Consider the following 21,465-nt stretch of genomic DNA (forward strand, 5'->3'; position numbering starts at 1 on the left):
GGATCCAGGCAGCTGCCCCTGGCTGTGAGGGAGGATCGAGGCAGCCACCTCAGCTGCCGTGGCTGTGAAGGCCTACTCGTGCACGAATTTCGTGCATCGGGCCTCTAGTTTGTTTATAAAAGATACCAGCCATCTAGTGAGAGATTTTGTATACATTCTCATCGAGTAACTACTGATTTGCTAACTGTTGCTACTACTCAATTTATTTAAATAAAAACCCTAGTTAGTATAAAAGTATTTTTTATTCTGTGATAAAAAGGGTGAGACTTGTAGCGAGCAATTAAAAACTGAAAATAATTACAGAAGTAATTTAAGTAATTCTCATCTTAACTGCTGTGATTTTGAATCACAATCAAATAGCAACAATGAAATAAAGGAACAGTTAAAAATGAGATATACAAAGAGAAAGAAATGCACTAAGGATATATGCCTTACTTTATTTATCTTCTCCTTTGGGTGTGACAAGAGATTTGGGAAGTGTGACAGGACATCACAGTTGAGAACAACCTGGGTCTGCTCGTCGGTGCCAGTCACTATGTTGCCAACTGCTCTGAGTGCTGCCGTCTGGGATGGGATAAAATATTTTCTATAAATTTATTTGTTTATGATGAATTGGATTCTCTATTGTTCATAATCCTGAGAAAATGTAAAAATTCAAGGGGTGAATGATTTCCACTTACTGCATCCTCACACAAAGCACTGCACAGAACTAAGAAACAATTTTAAACACTAGTCTGTGAAAGATGGAACTATATGGGAAAATTGTGCAGGAAAAGATTCAAAAAATAAGAGAAAATTAAAATAAAAAATGTAAAGGCCCATTTTTAACAGCTGTTTTTATCTATTACTAAACTAGTACCACAGAAAGATTGTAATAAAAGCCTAGAATGGGCAAACATTTCCATCTAGAAAGTTACTTTGGCAGAAGTGGGATGAACAGATCTATCAGCCATGTATACCTATTTACACTGAGAAGAAACTGGAAAGAGAGAGAGAGAGAGAGGAGGAAATGCAGTTAGGATGCTATTGCAATTATCAAGAAAAGAAGTCTTGAACTAAATCAGTGGCTCTAGATACATAAGGAGAAGACAGACATGAAGCTATGTAACCAGGATTGACAGGATTTTGTAATGGAGGGGGAATGAAAGGAAGAATTAAGGTTCCCAGCTTGGACTATGCCGCCTGTCCACTAAAAGGGGATATACCTATCATTTTTGTCTGGTTATGTCTAAGGGCTTAAGGACAATTGGTAAATGAGTCTAAAACTCAGTCAAGAATCTGGTGAGATAAAGATTTGGAAATCAACAAAATCAGGTTCAGTATAAAAAAGCAGAATTATGGAAAACAGGTGCATATAGACAGAAATGAAGCCTAGTTGTTATACAAGAAAGAAAAATTGTAAAGTGCTTACTTGAACTTTCACTTCCTGGTGACTCAGAAGGGGCACAAGAAATGGAACAACCCCTGAATCAATAACCATCTGTATCTGCTCATTACCTCCATCTGTTAGGTATGACAGAGCCCAAACAGTATCTACAAGAATCTAGAGGAAGAAAAAAAAAAAAGAGGGCAGTTTATGTATTTGTCTGAATGCTTAAAATACATAAAAGACCTCAGGGGTGGTGACATAAAAAGCAATAAAATTTTATGTGTGAACCTGGTTACTTACCTGATAAATCTATTAGGTAGTAGTAGCTCTCTCTCAAAGCCTACCTCAGGATCACTTTTCACAAAAGTGACACACAGAAGTCTGGGACAACTTTCACCCTGACTTCTGCAGTTATACATCAGATAGATGAATTTAAAAACAGACAGAAAAGTAATTCTACCTGCCCCCACAAATTGAGAACCTAATAATCACAAGGAAACACTTTATATACAAAATGAAACCAATATACTATGTGGCCTTAAGTCCAGAGGAGACCAAAAAGATAATCTCTCTATACTAGTGGTTTTCAAACATATCTAGCAATATAAATGATTTTCAGAATATTAAACAAATCAAAGACATGAAAATGACATTTTTATTTTATTAAAAAAATTAATTATTTGCAAAGCTTTTGAAAAATGTCCCCACTTAAAGAGGACAGAGTATAAAACATGCCCTATACACATCTAATTTTGCAAATAATAAAAAACAAAAATCAGGCTCAGATTTGTTGATTCATTCAAAGTCAAGCAGCCTATATGAAGCTCTCGTTGGTGTCTTCACAGAGGAATATTGCACAGGTCTCATCTTATGTGAAATCTACACATGTTCCTATTAGGCTTATCCAAATTAAAGACATTCTTTTGTGCTAAAATAATAGCAGCCACCTGCATTCAAATCTCTCCACTCCTTCAAAAACATATATAGATGAATAAGAGCAAATAAAGCCACGTATAGCCTACACTTTCAGCATTACTAAGAGAACACTACGAATTTCAAATTACTTCTAAAATTGAAGCTCTTGTCTGGATCTCCTGCCCCAAGCTTGTGTGAAACTTCATAGAAGAGAGGGGGTAACATATGTTAAAGGTAACATATCCTAGTAAAACTATTCCACATTATTGGGACAAAGACCATGTAACCCAAAAAGCCTACAATATTTTCTATGTCCTTTACAGAAAAATTTGCTGATACCTTTTCTAGAGGATGAGCTTCATTCAACTAAGATGACTGAGGAAATATTTCATTGGAGATCAAAGACTAATACAAATGTGGGAATAAGAGTGATAGAATAATTTATAAATGCTTTTTGTTCTGGAAAAATGGGAATACTGCAATCTCAAAAATGGGAGGACAGATGCTCTGCCCGAGAGCTGACCCCATCTACCATCCCACCATAGACCTACAGATATGTGTAAGGGCGAAGCCTGCCTACTACCCAGTCTGGCTGTAACAGCTAACAAGATTAAAATAGAAATCAGAGGCTCCTAACATAGCCAAAATTTGCAGGCTACAACTGAAAATAACTCCTTATACCAAGAACCAGGATCATCTTAACTAAAAAGGGAAAAAAATAGTCAACAAATGCTAATACTGAGATAACATAGATATTAAAATTATCCACAAGAATTTTAAAGTAACTAACATAAAAATGCTTCTATGAGCAAATATGAACATGTGTGAAACAAATACAGGAAGTCTCAGCAAAGAAATAGAAGACGTTAAAAAGAACCAAAGGAAAATTTAAAACTGAAAAATTCAGTAACTAAATTTTAAAACTCACTAAAAGGACTCAAGAGAAGAATGGAAACAGGGGAAAAAAAACCCAATAAATTCAAAGACAGATCAATACAAAACATGCAACCGGAATAAAAAAATAAACAAAAAATGACTGCAAAGAAATGAACAGTTTCAGGGACTTGTAGGACAATAATGAAATATCAAACATTTATGTCATCTCAGTCTCAAAAGAAGAGGTGGAGCTGAAAAAATATTTGAAGAAATAATAACAGAAAATCTCCCCAATTTAGCAAAAGACATAAACCTACAGATTCAAAAATGGGAGGATGAGACCAGAAAAAACAGAAAACATAAGCTCATCAACTGTTGTGCAGGTAAGAGCTAAGAGTCAAAAAATACCATTTATTGAGAGAGAGAGAAACATCGATGGCTTGCTTCTTATATGCGCCTCAACTGGGGATCAAACCTGCAACCTAGGTATGTGCCCTGACCAGGAATTGAACTTGCAACCTTTTGGTGTATGGATGATACTTCAACCAACTGAGCCACCCAGCCAGGGGTCCACCTCTCTACTTAAAAAAATTCTTTTGCATGTTCTTCTTTTGCATGTTCTTGTTGTTGCTGCTCAAATGATTCCTTAAAATTCATTTTTTTGTCCCTTTTCTGGATCATACTCCATGTCCATATTGTTATAAATCTCTTAAATACTGATAAATCTCAAATTTGTACCACTTTTTCCTTCTTGGAAACATTGTTATGGAGAAACAAATCAGAATCGACGTGTCTGTCGATTCTGTAATAAACTCATCCTCTTCCTCTACCAATCTCATCCTTTTTCTTTATTCCTTTTGATGGTTCATGGCATTAATATCTATTCAAATTGCCAAATTAGAGACAAAAGTAATTTTTACTTCTTCTGTTTGATCATTTCTATTTGAAGTTCCTCACTTTATCTCTTTCTCCTAAATGTAGCAAGTGCTATTCTTCCATGGAGTACAACAATGGGTAAATTTCATTGAATCTAGAATTGAGTTCAGCATTGATCTGGCTTCTATTGTTCAAACTAAGATCCCTTTCTGATTTGTTGTATGTTTGTGTTTTTATAATCTTACCTTAGTTTACACACACCCACAATGTGTGTATGTCCCAGAATTGTGTGATTTATCATTGGGATGAAGAAATATACATCTTTGCTAACAGTTCTTGAGAGGCAGTGTGGTTCATAAACAAACACTGGACCACATTTCTCTAGTTTATTTTAGGACATTAAGGTCTTAGGAAGGAATAATTTAAAGGTAACTGAAAGAACGTTTTATTTGTGACATATTAGCCTGAAATGTCATAAAAATTAAGCTTAACATTTTTAGCTATATGCTATCCTATTTTCAAAATGGATAGAAAAGTGACTTAGCAAAAGACATATATGACAATAACTATAAAAGGAGGAAGTAAAATTATACAAAAATGTATATGTTGCTACTGAATGCCAAATTTAGTTCTATGCAAAGATTAAAAAGCAAAAAAGTAAAATATCTAATATTTCCATCAAGATTTTCCCCCAGGACAGTGATCGGCAAACTCATTAGTCAACAGAGACAAATATCAACAGTACAACGATTGAAATTTCTTTTGAGAGCCAAATTTTTTAAACTTAAACTTCTTCTAATGCCACTTCTTCAAAATAGACTCACCCAGGCCGTGGTATTTTGTGGAAGAGCCACACTCAAGGGGCCAAAGAGCTGCATGTGGCTCGCGAGCCGCAGTTTGCCGACCATGGCCCCAGGACATTATGAAATTGATTATAGATAAATAAAGCCTTCTACCATCTGTTGGTTGTGTTTATTTGAAAACCAGGGGTATTAAAATGGCAAAGTACTGTAGTTATATTTAAGTTTAACATAAACACTCAGCGATTACTCCCTAAAGCCAGAAATGTGCCATGAATTTTAGGTGTAAAGATAAAGAAAACATAGAGACCCTGCCCTCTAAGACCTCAACATTAGTAGCAGATTAAAAAAAGTGTAAGTAATGAAGTTTTGTCAGTGACTATCTATGCTGAACCTATTTCTATTGTCTCTTTTTATCTTTACTACCACCTTTATGAGATGTTTTCTTCTCCTATTTTACAAATAAGGATATTGAAATTCAGTAATGTAAAATAATCTAACTTCGTACAATGATGAATAAGAGCCATGGCTAAGAATTGAAACTAGGTCCAAGGCCTGTGCTCTTTCACATCATGATCACATAAAAATACAGTATGGTATGAAAACAAACAAGAAAATAAACTAAACTGGAGGAATGACCAAACTGCTAGATTATGGAAGCACATATTCTCTCTGGCAACCAGAAAGCTTCAATGAGAAAGTAACACTTGAAAATAGGCATTATAAGGAGAAGGATGATGATAGAAGTGATAACAAAGGTGACAAATATGATTAATAGTATTTATTGACGGTTTAAAATATGCCAGATACTGTTGTAAGCACTTTTCATATGTTATCCCATTTATTCCTTACAAAAATCCTCTGAGATTGGTACTGACATTATTTCTATCTTACAAATGTGGGAAAAAGAAGTAGACAGTTAAGTAATTTGTCTGAAGTCATATAATTAGGATAGGGAAAATTTTGTCAAGTTAAAAAAGTCATTTCAGAAAGATGAGGAAAGATATTCAGCACTCGATAATACCTGAAGGATTTGAAGAATACAGGTAGTTAATAACCCAACACATTTGTTAGGGAGTTAAATTGCAGGGTTTTGAATCCTGTGTTAAGAAGTTTGGGCTTTGCCTTGTAGTGAATACAGAGTCATTGATGATTTTTTAAACAGCAGAGTTATGTGCTCCCATTTGTTACAGAAATAACTTACAAATCTTGGTGAATTTGGAATAGAGAAAAGTAAATTAGATAGACCTATTTTGTTATTATAGTAGGTTTAAGGAGATTGATGAAAGTATGCCGTAGAAACAGTAGGAAAGGCTGTCAGAAAGCACTTAACTAAATTTGACATTTAATAGCAACATATGCATTTTTGTATAATTTTACTTCCTTCTTCCTTTTATATTATCATACTAGAGGCCCGGTGCACGAAATTCGTGCATGAGGGGGGTCCCTCAGCCCGACCTGCACCCTCTCCAATCCGGGAGCCCTCAGTGGATGTCCTACTGATGGCTTAGGCCTGCTCCCCGTGGTTCTCTGCTCACTGCGGGGCTGGCCTGCTCCACACCATGGTGATGGGCAAGCAGGCCCTGCTGGGTGCTGTCTGCGGGCTGTGCTTGCCTGCTTGCGGGTCGCTGCGGCGACGACCAAGCAGGCCCTGCTGGGTGCTGCCTGAGTGCTCCGCTTGCCTGCTCCCAGGTCGCCGCGGCTACCGCCAAGCAGGCTCTGCTGTCTGTTGTCCTGGAGTCGCTGGTCTGGCCCTGCCTACCTCTCTGGCCCTTGAAGCAGCCTCAGTGGCTACTGACCAGGCCCTACTCAAGCGCAGGCGCGCGGAGGCCCCTGTTGCCCCGCCCCTGCCGCTGTGTGTGCAACCTCCTCCTGTCCGGTTGACCTGTTACGGCGTCCTGGCTAATTAGCATATTTCTCTATTTTATACACACACACACACACACACACACACACACACACACACACACACACACATATACTAGAGGCCCAGTACATGACATCGTGCACTGGGGGGGGTGGGGGGGGGCAGGGGTCCCTCAGCCTGGCCTGCGCCCTCTCACAGTCTGGGACTCCTTGGGTAGCGGGCCTAAGCCGGCAGGTGGACATTCCCTGAGGGGTCCTTAGCGCTGCCACAGAGGCAAGAGAGGCTCCCGCCACTGCCACCACACTTCCCAGCCGTGAGCTCAGCTTCTGGCTGAGCGGTGCTACCCCTGTGGGAGTGCACTGACCACCAGGAGGCAGCTCCAGTGTTGAGCATCTGCCCCCTGATGGTCAGTGCATGTCATAGCAACCAGTCATTCCACCATTCAGTCTATTTGCATATTAGCCTTTTATTATGTAGGATATAGATACTAGAGGCCTGGTACACGATATTTGTGCATGGGGGGGGGGGGGGTTCCTCAGCCCAGCCTACACTCTCTCCAATCAGGGACCCCTTGGGGGATGTCTGACTGCCAGTTTAGGCCCGAACCCTGTGGGACTGGGCCTAAACTGGCAATCAGACATTCCTCTCACAATCTAGGACCTCTGGCTCCTAACCACTCACCTGCCTGCCTGCCTGCCTGATCACCCTTAACTGCCTGCCTCTGCTTGCCTGCCTGGTTGCCCCTAACCTCTGCCTGCCTTCCTGATCACCCTTAACTGCTCCCCTGCTGGCCTGGTTGCCCCCAACTGCCCTCCCCTGCCAGCCTGGTCACCCCCAACTGCCTTCCCCTGACAACCTGGTCATCCCCAACTGCCCTCCCTCCCTTGCAGGCCTGGTTGCCCCAACTGCCATCCCCTGCAGGCCTGGTCACCCCCAACTGCCCTCCCCTGCCGGCCTGATCGCCCCTAACTGCCTCTGCCCCCATGGCTTTGTTCAGAAGGAAGTCAGACGTCCAGAAGATGGCAGGTTGACCCGGTCTAATTAGCATATTACCCTTTTATTAGTATAGACTAGAAGCCCGGTGCACAAAATTCGTGCACTGGGGCGGGGGGGGGGGGAGTGTCCTTCAGCCCAGCCTGCACCCTCTTCAATATGGGACCCCTCAGGGGATGTCTGACTGATAGTTTAGGCCCTGGCTGGTGTGCTTTAGTTGGTTGAGTGTCGTCCTGTGCAATGAAAGGTCACCGGTTCGATTCCTGTTTAGGGTACATGCCTAGATTTCAGGGTCGATCCCTGGTCAGGATGCATGTGGGAGGCATCGTTTGATGTTTCTCTCTCTCTTTCAAAATCAATAAAAACATATTAAAAACATTTATAAAACTAGACTTGTAGTATTGAAGAATTTTAATATTAAATACTTCAAAAGATTGCAGCCCCAGAGGCAGTGTGGTTTCATGTAAAATACACAAGATCTGTTATCAGAAGATCTGTTCTGAATACCAACTTTGACCCTTACAAGCTCCGCAACTCTGAATTCAGTTAACATTTCCTTGAAGCCCAGTTTCTTATTTTGTAAAATGGGGACATGATATCTAGCCTACCTATTGTAAGAATCAAATGAGGCCCTGGCCAGGTAGCTCAGTTGGTTAGAGTATCGTGCAGATATGCCAATGTGGCGGGTTCGAACCCAGATCAGGGCATACACAAGAATCAACCAATGAATGCATAAATAAGTGGAACAACAAATTGATGTTTCTCTCTCCCTCTCTTTCAAGTCAATAATAAAAGAGAATAAAATGAGATTTTAAAAATATTAATATGCTTTATAAACTTTTTACCGCTTTATAAGTATTAATACTTAATAAAAACACACCTAATAATGATACAGATAAGTAAACTACATATGTGCTTTTTTCTATAAGGTTAGCATTTTGCTGCCTGGATGACTTAAGCTATAAACTTAATTTAACTTTAACCCTATTTCTGAAAACTACTTATACATTGTGGAAGTTTGACAAGTTAATAAGATATATGCTGATATTTATTAAAAGCCCAAAGAATAAATAAATAAAACCCTTCTAGTTTCATCAAGAGCAAAATCCCACATCTAAGCTCCTATTTTACTTACATTTATGTCTGTATGGTATATGAGGACACATAATGCTGGCAAAATCTGAGGAAATAAGATAAACAATAAGTAACACTAGAGTTGATGAATATGTCTTTGTAAACATGAATAACTTAAAAAAATCAGTAAATACTATTTGCAGGGTAAGAAAGACAACATTAAATTTGTTTGACACTCTATTAGGAAAATAGAAATTTGATCAATTCAATTTGAAAAACCAAAATCATATTTCAGATGTCCAATTAAAGTATACAAATACATCTGGCAGAGATTAATGGACCTTAAAGGAAAAACGTTTGTTTCAGTAACTTTCTTTATGACCTATAATGTCAAATGGAAAGAATGGAGATGCAAGTATACAGTGAAGCTACTATTTTAAAAAGCTACTCTTAAAACTGCCATCATCTGATCACTTACTTGCTTAAAGTAAAAGTAAGATTTATTTAATAAGCTAGATGAGTCAAATTAAAGTTTTTGAGTTCACATTTAGTCAAGAAAATTATAACCAGTACAAAGTATAAAGTTTGTTTGTTGAACTCAAGCTTTACAGATATATATATATATTTTTAATCTGGGACGGGAATCACATTAAATACTCTTTCCATAACAGCAAAAGATGTCAATTATAAAGATTCATAGTCAACATTTCTCTACACAGTCAAGTGATTAAAGGTTATGTATGATTTCTAAAATTTAAAATACTCAGATCCATTTATTAACTAGATGTAAGTAGGATCCATTTATTAACTAGATGTAAGTAGAAGAGTTTTTACTTTGTTTTAATTGTAGACTTAACAATAAGCATGTCACACATTTAAGAACATGAATTTTGTCAGAAATCAGAAAAATTTTAATTGGACTTATTGTAAATTCACTCAAGAACATTTGCATATAACAAGTACACTAGTTTCATCTGTAGTAATACTTTATTTTTTTTAGTGTTAAACTAACAATGCAATATAATAAAACTTTAAGATTTTATTTTCTCCTTTTTTCTTTTACTTTTGAATTGTTAATATTTTCTTTTTATGAAATAGTCATTAAAAAATAAGAATTAGGGTGGACTGACATTCTTTCAGGTGCTATAAAATGCTTTTTCACAGGAGTCGAAAATTAAATGACACGCTATTTTAAAAACCTCACACCTGCAATGAAATCAGTATATACATTATTGCATTCACTGTACATGAAAATCTAAAGCATAAACATAGGGAAAATATACCATCTGGCCTTTGCAACTCTTCATTTACCTCCTGAACTGTCTCCATAGGCGGTGGGGGGTCCTTATTCCTGCAGAGATTGACAATGACCCATGTGACGTTCCGAAGGAAGGTGATGGGAATGGAGGGATTGATGAAGGACAGAAGAGGTTTGACAACTCCCAGTGATATGACATAATCTCTACATTGAGGACCATCACCTACAGAAATGAAAATTGTATTTAAAAAAAAAAATTACATTCAGGATGAGAAAGTCTGAAATGTATGCAATGGCTCATGTTGGGACACTGATGTTCTATGTTTCCTCACCATTAGTCAAGGGCATCAAGGGTTGCTGTTTCTCCAGACTTTGACTTGGGGGGAACACAAATTTAACCTACCAATCTTGATAGGAAATTGCATATCTGTTTCAAAGAGGTATCACATATATATTTTTAATCCTCACCTGAGGATATTTTTCCATTGATTTTTAGACAGTGGAAGAGAGAGGGAAAGACAGAGAGAAATACCAATGTGAGAGAAACACATCAACTGGTTGCCTCCTGCATGTGCCCCGACCAGGGCCCAGGCCAGGGTGGAGCCTGCAACCTTGGTATGTGCCCTTGACCAGTATCGAACCTGGGACCCTTGGGTCCACAGGCCAACGCTCAAGCCTCTGAGCCAAACTGGCTAGGGCCAAAGAGGTATCATTTTAAGTTAGTTTTTTATAAGGCAAAAAGATAGTCAACCCAAGTTAAAAATTAGAGGAAACATAGTGTGTAATGGCTATGCCAATGTAGGAAAAAAGTTAATTAAGATTCTTAATTAAAGTCTTTTGAAACCTAAATACAACTTACCTATAATGTTTCCCAACGCCCATACTGCTTGTTCACAAACATTCTGATGTGGTGAATGAAGAAGTCTCAGAAAAAGAGGTACGGCATCTATAATTTTTTAAAAAGCTGATATTTAGACTGCAAAATGTTGAAGAGTTTATTGATTTTTAAGCCTAAATAAGCTGATAAAATACACAGAACTCGGCATAATATAGTTGAATTTAAAAATTGGGGCAAATACTTTTACTCTAAAAATAATCAATTTTAGTATTTTCCTTAGTAATATTCAAGTAGCACACCTAATTAACAGTATGTAAAAGTTGCTCTTACATCATTAACTAAAAGCAAAAAGCAGCAATTTTTCCTACACTGTATTAAAAATTTTGTCTATAATACATTTAAAAAAGAGTTCCTACACCAAATGCATAACCTTAGTCAATGTAATCTCAATTGCTGATATGGGCTTAACTAAAGAACTGATTATTCTTTTTTTTTTATTATTAAATATATTTTATTGATTTTTTACAGAGAGGAAGGAAGAGGGATAGATAGTCAGAAACATCGATGAGAGAGAAACATCGATCAGTTGCCTCCTGCACACCTCCCACCGGGGATGTGCCCGCAACCAAGTTACATGCCCTTGACCGGAATCGAACCTGGGACCCTTCAGTCCGCAGGCTGACGCTCTATCCACTGAGCCAAACCGGTTCTGGCAAGAACTGATTATTCTTATATCAGGCCTACTTTATATTTTAAATAAGTTATCATTACAATTCTTACTATTTACATAACTTACATGTTAACCCAAATTCTAAAACACTGGTATTATATTCATCCACATAAAAAACTAAGTGTTAAACCAGATCACTTTTTTGTAAATTTCAGTCAGTTGTGTACTACCTCTAAGATTTTTTTTGCTGTATCTCTGCATTAACTGTATTATTATTTACTTAACATTTAAAATTTATCACACCTTTAACAGCTTTATTGAGATATAATTTACATACAATATAATTTTTGTAAGTGAACAATTCAATGGTTTTTAGTATTTATAAAGAATTGTGCAGCTATCACCACAATCTAATTTTAACACATTTCCATCACCTCCGAAAGAAATCCCTCACCCATCGTAATCTTGCAGCCCACTCCCCCAGCCCCAGGCAACCATTTAATTTGCTTTCCTTCTCCATATATTTTGCTATTCTAAACATTTCATAGATAAAATTGTATAATATATGTTTTTGTGTGTGTTTGGCTTCTTTAACTTAACATGAGGTTTTTAAGGTTCATCCATGTTATAGCATGTATCTGTATTTCATTCCTTTTTACTGTTGAAGAGTATTCAATTGTGTACCACATTTTGTTTATCTAATGTATTTCCATTTTGAGGCTATTATGAATACTGCTGCAAACACCTGTGTACAAGTCTTTGCGTGAACATGTTTCATATCTCTTGGTTCCATCTAGTAGTGGAACTGCTGAGCCACATGGTAATTCTACAATTAAACTTTTTTAAAAAAAATCCTCACCTGAGGATATTTTTAGAGAGAGTGGAAGAGAGAGAGGGAAAGACAAAGAGAAACACATCGATTGGTTGCCTCCTGCACGAGCCCTGACCAGGGCCCGGGCTGGGGAGAAGCCTGCAACTGAGGTATGTGCCCTTGACTGGTATCGAATCCAGGACCCTTCGGTCCACAGGCCGACAACACTCTATTCACTGAGCCAAACCAGCTAGGGCTGATTAATCTTTTGAGACAAAGGTTACAACAACTAGAAGGTAACCAAAAAGTTAAAAAATGAAAACAAAACATTGTTATTAAATTATTCCTACTAGTCTACATTGAAAGACCTAGTTTAAAATCTGTTCCCTTTCTGTTACAGCTAAAAATCTAACTGGAAACGGTCTCCTAGACATTATCAAATATCTAAAAAGAAAACTAAAAGAGAACAGTATTCTCACTACAGCAATATAACTTATTACCAAATCATACTAGTAGACGACTTAACATCATCTTGAGTACACCTGAAGTCAGGTTAGTGTCCCACATTTTAACAGTACTTGGTGACATATTTTTTTCCCCCAAAAAAGCTTTTGTCAGTTTGGTCAACACATTAATAACATTTATCCCATCTTGAGGTAGGTACACTTTAAAAAAAATATATACGTTACTAGCTAAAAAGCATTAGCTACTTAGCACCTTGGAGGTATCAGAAACAGAAATTTTAAAACCTGTTATTGGAAGATGGTCTCTACCCAAAAAGATAAAACTTTATTCACATTTTAGTAACCACAATTAAAATTATTTAATAATAGATTAATGATACCTATGGGAAAGAGGTCAATCATAAAAAATAATTTATAAAATTCACCAGTTTAAAAATGTTACAAAATAAAATTACAATAAAACTCTACTTTCTTGTCTTCATTAAAAATAAATAAATAAAAAGTCCAATAAGTAAGAAAGCTAATTTACTTACTAGACTGTACAACAGCTTGAGTCTGTGCAGAAGTTCCTGATGCTATATTAGTTAATGCCCAAGCAGCTTCAAACTGTAATGAAGGACTGTAAAAAAACAACAATAAATATGTTTAGGCACACAACTCCAACTTAAATTTATGACCTTCAGATCTATATGGTTATCCTTTACCTTGTCCTTGAATTTCACCTTGTTATATATCCAACTGCCTCTTGGATATTTCCACCTGAATGTGTCATTGGCTTCCAAAGTGAGTCACTATAAACACACTTTTCTATATCCATTGGTAGTTGCAACATTTAGCCAGTCATTACTTTTCCCCTTGACTCCTTCCTCACCCACAAACATCAAATCACTCAGTCCTTTCAATTTTATCTCCTAAATATTTTTCTCTTTTTTCACCTCCTAAATATTTCTTATATTTATAGCATTATTCCCAATACCATTGTGCTCTCATCATCTCACTTGAATCACTGCCAAAGTTTCTAGACTGGTCTAGACCCTATGTGACTCCATACCGTCTGCTTTACATACTGGAGATATTAGAAGGCTGCACAAATTTGCTAAAAGGAAGAGATCATTATAATTTGAGATAATAATGGAAGACCTCATAAAGGAAGTGAAAACAACTAGCCTTTCAAAGATGGATAAAGAAAGACACTGCGGAAATACAATGAAAAGTATCATGGGTGGATGACCACAATTCAGTGGTTGGCAAACTGCGGCTCTGTTGACTAATGAGTTTGCCGACCACTGGGATAGGGGCTTAATCACAAGGAACAACAACAGCCTATAATTATTGGAGGAGGTTTTGGGGTGGGGGGTTGTAAGAGATCAACTGAAGGACTTGTACGCATGCATATAAGCATAACCAATGGATAAAAGACACTGGGGAGGGGGGCAGGTAAAGACATGTACTGGGGGGAAGGGGAGGGTGGGGGGAAGTCAATGGGGGAAAAAAAGAGACATATGTACTACTATTTTTAATACTTCAAACAATTAAATAAATAAATAAATAAATAAATAAATAAATAAATAAAGAGAGTCTAGGTCAGCAAACTCATTAGTCAACAGAGCGGCAAACCGCGGCTCGCGAACCGCAGTTTGCCGACCACTGGTATAGATGACTAGGAAAAGATCAAAAAAGTATGCAAAAATATAACGGGGTGAAATTGGGAGGGTAGGTTATCTAAAAGAGGGAGGGAGGGAGGGAGGGAGGGAGAGAGGGAGAGAGGGAGGGAGAGAGAGAGAGAGAGAGAGAGAGAGAGAGAGAGAGAGAGAGAGAGAGAGAGAGTTGCTGCAGTGAGGGTGAGAGAGGGAAGAGGACTCAAATCCCAAGCTTCAGAATGTATTGGAATTTATTCTATAGACATACTAAATATAGAGTGCTAGTAAGAAGGAAATTTTAAAAAATGTTGGAGGTCATGGTCTACAGAATGAATTTTAACAGTTTAAAGGCTGATGTAGGAGAAACCTGTTAAAAGGGAATCTAAATTAAGTTAGGCTAAATAGCTGAAAGAATATAAATTCCTTTAAGCATAATACCAAGTTGGAAGGAGGTGGTAGTGAGCAAAAATGAAGGAGAGCCAAAGGATAAGGATGCAGAAAAACATACAGATATTTAAGAAAGAGAGTGAGGCTGTTAGCATCAAAAGGTTGGAGAGATCCAAGAAGGAAAGGTTTAAGGAGAATAAATGTCAGAGATACAGCAAGCATTGAGGTTAAAGAGATGGAACAGATTTGCCCTAGCTGGTTTGGCCTGGGGACTGAAGGGTCCCTGGTTTGATTCTCGTAAAGGGCACATGACTGGGTTGTGGGCTTGATCCCCAGTAGGGGGCGTACGGAGGCAGCCAATTAATGATGCTCTTCATTGGTGTTTCTATCTCTCCACTCCCTTCCTTTCTGAAATCAATAAAAAATATTTCTTTTAAAAAAAGAGAGAGATGGAACAGATGAGAAAATGGAGCATCAGGCCAAGAACTACATAATAAATTTTGGCAAAAGGCAGGGAATAACAGGGTATCAGAGGCAGAGGAGAAGTAAAAGAACAATAAGATCAAAGAAGAGACAGTATATGCTGCCCCAGAATGAAAGGAGAAAGGTTATTAAGCTAGATTAGGTGGTTTGGCAAAATACTGAAAATGAGGGTCTTAAATGAGAAAAACAGAAAGAAAGACATAAAATATCAAAATTATAAAGCCAGGCAGTCTCCTAAGACATCACTTGAAAAAAAGAGAGAGAACATATAGAAAAAATAAATGAGTGCAAAAAGTAAACAATGAATGAACATTTATTATAAGCTGATATTATTAGTATTTTGTATATTCATTTCCATTCCTCACAACCACTTCTTATTTAAAAAAATTCAACAAATTTTAATTTTCGAAATGTTCCCAAAAGAATTATTTCCAAAAGAATTATCAGACGCATCCTCCAGTAACAAAACATAGTTGGATAATCCATTTACTCCCCTCAATGAACTAGCTGTGTGTGCTGTGAGGTAGCCAAGATCTTCTGTGGAGATGGTACTCTCAATGTATAAGCATTCCCTCTTCACATGAAGCGTGTGAATAACAAGAAAGGACAGTCATCTTTTTTTCTTTTTGAAGTAACTCACCTTTTATTATTATTTCACCAACCATTGGTGTTTTCATAGTATTTTAAATGCCTAATTTCAGTTTAACAACATTACCAATACTTTTCTGAAAGATAATCCTATCTTACAAGTAGCAGATATTACCAACTTCCAACACAATCTCTAGCAATAGTTTGCAGTTCTGAACCATGCTTTAGAAAAACATTTCCAGCCCTAGCCGGCTTGGCTCAGTGGATAGAGCATCAGCCAGCAGGCTGAAGGGTCCCAGGTTCAATTCTGGCCAACGGCACATGCCTGGGTTGTGAGCTCGATCCCCAGTAGGGGGCGTGCAGGAGGCAGCCAATCAATGATTCTCTCTCATCACTGATGTTTCTATCTCTCTCTCCTTCTCCCTTCCTCTCTGAAATCAATAAATATATTTAAAAAAAAAACCCACACATTTCCAGCAGCCTGTGCGGGATTTATTCCTATTCCACCATTAGTAATAATTGCACTTATTGCTGCAGAAACTTGAAAATTTTCTGCTGCAAACTTTAACACTGCTGTGTACTTTCAGGAACATTGAGTACTTTGTACGGCAGCCCTGGGTTCAACATCAGTATGATTTTAAAGGAAACCTTCAACAAGGTGGAACTGGTCTGCCCAGAGAACCCAAGTCAACTCTGCCCAGTAGCTCCACTTCTCTGTGGTACTGGAGACTGCTCCTGTCATCTAATTTTTACAGATGAGAGTATAAAAATAGATGAGGGTATACAAGCCACTTGGGTTTTGGTCAATAGCAAACCCTGGATTTAAACCAGTGTACAAAGTCTATGGTCTTTTATATTACAAAACAATTTCCAATGACAAATCCATAAAGTCAGAAAGAAACCACTGACACATTTCTATTTTTGCTTTGGGAAGTAGTTACACAGGGCTATATACATATTTTTACCATTATTTTCTGTATAAAAGCTATGTTTCACAGACACACCCACACAATGAGTCTATACCAAAAACTGGAAAGGAAAAAATGAAAGAGAAGCCGATCAAGAACAAAAGAGGACCCTAAAGGTAGAGGTAGAACAGAATGTTTTTTTAAACAGCTGAAGTAAAACTTACTTTTACTTACATAAACCTTGTTAAAAAAAACATAAATGACAGTATTAAAATAAAGTGTTAAGGGCTTTTAGAAGGGTGGCTGTGGCACACAATGGAAAATCCTTAGTAGCAACATTTAAATACCATTAGTTTTACTTAGTCAACTGAATATTCCTTAGACAACATTTAGCGAAATATTCAAAATTTTAGTCTAAATGCTCTAAAATGAAAAATCAGCATTTGTTCTAAAGTTTTTAGAGTGCAAACTTACATTCTTCCCAGTTAATTCTAATTGATGAGTTTAAGATACAGCATACCAGGGTATCTCTAAACACTAACAAAAGTGGGGCCACTACCCCCAAAATACCAAGTGTTTTTTCCTTTCTATTTTGTGAAAGTATGAACAGCCCTCTTATTTTTAATTTACACAAATAAAACCATGATGTTGGACAACAAATCATGATTGAAATTCTGTTAAAGACTTCACAGAGGATCAGCTGAAATATTCACAACAAACAGCTACTCAGTTCTGGAAACCATTCATGTTGACTCAGTCATAAGGTTAATCTATATATAGACTCATAAGCAAAGAGTGACTCAAACACTATTTGGGCTGTTTTAAAATATTACTAAAAAAATTAAAAATCACTAACAAATAAACACTCTAAATATTTGAAATAAGTTAGAAAAGACAATAAATAGAAGCTAAAATTTTCCTAGAAAATAAAAAAGAAGCACTTTAGGTCTGTTGAATATAATCACATAAATAGTTACATAAAAATGCATAACAAATAAAAAATATAATAAATGCAAAACCAAACTGAACTCATTGGTTAAATAACAATCTTAAATTTTTAGTTAACTGAAAAAAGTGGGACAGGGAATCAAAACCATACTTACTTATCATCCCTTTCTAGACATTTGACAAGAATTGGTAAAATTCCAGATTTTATTAAGTCATCAATTGGTGGGTTTCTGTCACTAGATAATAGTTTTCTAGAAAAAGAAATATAAGAAGTTGTTATAATTTTCAAACTATGAACAGAAATAATAATGTACTCCTTCTAGACTACTAAATAAGACACCCTACATGTGACATAACTTCTCTGACTGGACAAATTAGTATTTACCTTGCAGCTTGAACAGCACTCAGCTGGACCACTGGGTTATCACTTGTGGCATTCTGCAACACCAAATGTAAATTTCAGAAATAAAAAAAAATCAATTTCAAAATATTTCAAAATGAGAATATTAAATTAATAACATACCTGCAATATAGCTTCTAGTGTTACATTTTGCTTAAAAAGAAAAAAAGATAGTTCAGCAAAGAGTTTGTTAGCAAAATTACATTTATGAAATAATTTATTTACTAAAGTTAATATACCTTAATTATCATTGTACAATTGATCTTAGATTAAAAATAAAGTTTTCTGGCCATTACAAAAATTATTTAAAAAATAGTTTATAAGAACAAGGTAACTTACTGCTTTAAAATCAGCATCAACATCTGAATCTTCTAAACTTTCTTCTTGGGGAACGTTTCTTTTTTTCAGTAAGTGTTCATCTCTTTTGTTCTGAAAGGCAACCAGGTTAAATTACATTTATGAAATAATTTACTGAAGTGTTCTGAAAAACTCCATTAAAATTATTTAAACGTTATCAGACAATTGCGAAACAAATTGGGTCTCTACATAAGAGTAACATGAATTAAGTGTACATATGCAAACCAATGACAAGGATTAACAGATTATAGTCCAGATTTTCTCTCTCTCTCTCTCTCTCTCTCTCTCTCTCTCTCTCTCTCTCTCTCTCTCTCTCACACACACACACACACTCACACAATTTATTAATCACCAACTGTTTTGATCAATACTATGCTTCCCAATCTTTAGTGAATATTTAAATTTGGGGATGCATTATTATGTCTTTTTCCCCCATTGACCTCTTCCCAGCCACTCCCCCCCTCCCCCCCCCCCCGCTGCACATGCCCTCACCCCGCTACTGTCTGCGTCCATGGGTTACGCTTATATGCATGCATACAAGTCCTTTGGTTCTCTCTTACCTACCCCCTTCCCTGCCTTCCCTCCGAGGTTGGATGGTCTGTTCCATGCTTCTATGTCTCTGGCTCTATTTTTGTTCATCAGTTTATGTTGTTCATTATGTTCCACAAATGAGTGAGACCATGTGATATTTATCTTTCTCTGACTGACTTATTTCGCTTAGCATAATGCTCTCCAGGACCATTCATGCTGTTACAAATGGTAGGAATTCCTTCCTTTTTACAGTAGGATAGTATTCCATTGTGTAGATGTACCACATTTTCTAATCCACTCATCTGCTGACGGGCACTTAGGCTGTTTCCAAATCTTAGCTATGGTGAATTGTGCTGCTATGAACATAGGGGTGCATATATCCTTTCTGACTGGTGTTTCTGATTTCTTGGGATATATTCCTAGAAGTGGGATTACTGAGTCAAATGGGAGTTCCATTTTTAGTTTTTTGAGGAAACTCCATACTGTTTTCCACAGTGACTGCACTAGTCTGCATTCCCACTAGCAGTGCACGAGGTTCCTTTTTCTCCAGCACTTGTCGATTGTCGATTTGTTGATGATAGCCATTCTGACAGGTGTGAGATAGTACCTCATTGTCGTTTTGATTTGCATCTCTCGGATTAGTGACTTTGAGCAAGTTTTCATATGTCTCTTGGTTTTCTGTATGTCCTCTTTCGTAAAGTGTCTATTTAGGTCCTTTGCCCATTTTTTTTTATTGGATTATCTTCCTTTTGTTAAGTTGTATGAGTTCCTTATAAATGTTGGAGATTAAACCCTTATCGGATATAATATTGGCAAATATGTTCTCCCATGAAGTGGGCTTTCTTGTTGTTTTGTTGATGGTTTCTTTTCCTGTGCAGAAGCTTTTTATTTTGATGTAGTCCCATTTGTTTATTTTCTCCTTAGTTTCTATTGTCCTAGGAGCTGTATCGGTAAAGATATTGCTACAACATGTGTCTGATATTTTGCTGCCTATGGATTCTTGTAAGATTTTTATGGTTTCCTGTCTTATGTTTAAGTCCTTTAACCATTTTGAGTTTATTCTTGTGTACGGTGTAATTTGGTGGTCTAGTTTCATTTTTTTGCAAGTATCTGTCCAATTTTCTCAACACCATTTTTTGAAGAGACTATCTTGACTCCATTGTATGCTCTTGCCTCCTTTGTCAAATATTAATTGAGCATAATGGCTTGGGTCTATTTCTGGTTTCTCTGTTTTGTTCCATTGGACTATATGTCTGTTCGTATGCTGGTATCAGGCAGTTTTGAGAACAGTGGGTTTGTAATACAGCTTGATATCTGGTATTGTGATCCCTCCAACTCTGTTCTTCTTTCACAGGATTGCTGTGGCTATTTGGGTTTTGTTTGTTTGTTTTTAATTTCACATTTTTGGAGCGTTTGTTGTAGGTCTGTGAAATATGCCGTTGGAATTTTAATGGGGATTGTATTGAATCTATAGATTGCTTTGGGTAGTATGGACATTCTAATGGTGTTGATTCTACCAATCCATGAACACGGTATATTCTTCCATTTGTTTATGTCTTCCTCTATCTCTTTTTTCAGTGTCCTGTAGTTTTCCGAGTACAGGTCTTTTACCTCCTTAGTTAAGTTTATTCCTAGGTATCTTAATTTTTTGTTGCAATGGCAAATGGGATTTTTTTTTTAGTTTCTCATAAACTCAGATTTAAACTCTTGCTATCTGGCTTTTACAAATAAGAACTCTCTACTAGCAAATACATTTCTAGATTTTATGGGATTTCAACTGTTTGTAATAGCAACCTGTGACATTTCACTTAATATATAATTTTGGGTAAGTCATCAATTTTCTCTAATTTTTCTTTAGTGTGTCTATAGAATTAAGCCAAAATAAATTTGATAAAAATTGAATAAATGATTTCTAAGATGCTTTTCAACTTAATATTTCAAAGGGTATACAATATTTACAGAAGTGTTTATTATAATAGAAAGTTACCAAAGAGGCACTAATACTGATGTTAAAATGGGTATCAAATAGAAAGTTAAAACTAGAAATACATCTATATCTAAAGCTTACTAGCTTATCTGCATGGCATCTACTTTTGTACTATGTTTGAGTAAGCATGTTTACACAAACTGTTGTTTATATATATGCTAATCTGATATTAGCAACTTCCATTTATATGATAGCATACTTTAGCAATTTCAAATAATCAATTTTATATTATTTTTAAATTAACATCTCTCACAAATATTAAAATTCACGCATTAATATTTTATAGTATCAAGTAGCTCCTCAAAAAATACATATTAATTTACAGAGGGAAAACTTAGCAGACAGCATTTTGACCAAGTGACAAAGGTTATAATCATGAGTAATGAACAAATCAGCACTGTGCCTTCTGCTCTGATGCACTAAGA

General features: G+C 36.6%; 1 protein-coding gene and 1 pseudogene across 2 annotated transcripts in view; both read right to left on the reverse strand.

The window, feature by feature from the left end:
* KPNA3 (karyopherin subunit alpha 3) overlaps positions 1-21,465 on the reverse strand; it is a 101,710-nt gene that overhangs the window by 8,424 nt on the left and 71,821 nt on the right. Inside the window, exons 3-12 of the mRNA XM_080661293.1 lie at positions 18,505-18,594; positions 18,289-18,318; positions 18,151-18,203; positions 17,921-18,016; positions 13,345-13,430; positions 10,888-10,974; positions 10,082-10,251; positions 8,832-8,876; positions 1,412-1,543; positions 436-564 (exon numbers count right to left, since the gene is read on the reverse strand). Coding sequence (XP_080517419.1) covers positions 436-564; positions 1,412-1,543; positions 8,832-8,876; positions 10,082-10,251; positions 10,888-10,974; positions 13,345-13,430; positions 17,921-18,016; positions 18,151-18,203; positions 18,289-18,318; positions 18,505-18,594 — 918 coding nt within the window. The remainder of the gene's footprint in view (positions 1-435; positions 565-1,411; positions 1,544-8,831; positions 8,877-10,081; positions 10,252-10,887; positions 10,975-13,344; positions 13,431-17,920; positions 18,017-18,150; positions 18,204-18,288; positions 18,319-18,504; positions 18,595-21,465) is intronic.
* LOC308243281 (ubiquitin-fold modifier 1-like) lies at positions 14,796-17,206 on the reverse strand (annotated as a pseudogene). Its single transcript has 4 exons — positions 17,186-17,206; positions 16,377-16,557; positions 16,089-16,153; positions 14,796-14,818 (listed from the first exon to the last, which is right to left on the reverse strand). The product of its transcript is annotated as a ubiquitin-fold modifier 1-like (transcript).

Source organism: Plecotus auritus (genome assembly GCF_963455305.1).
Source record: "Plecotus auritus genome assembly, chromosome: 3".
NCBI classification, from domain to species: domain Eukaryota; kingdom Metazoa; phylum Chordata; class Mammalia; order Chiroptera; family Vespertilionidae; genus Plecotus; species Plecotus auritus.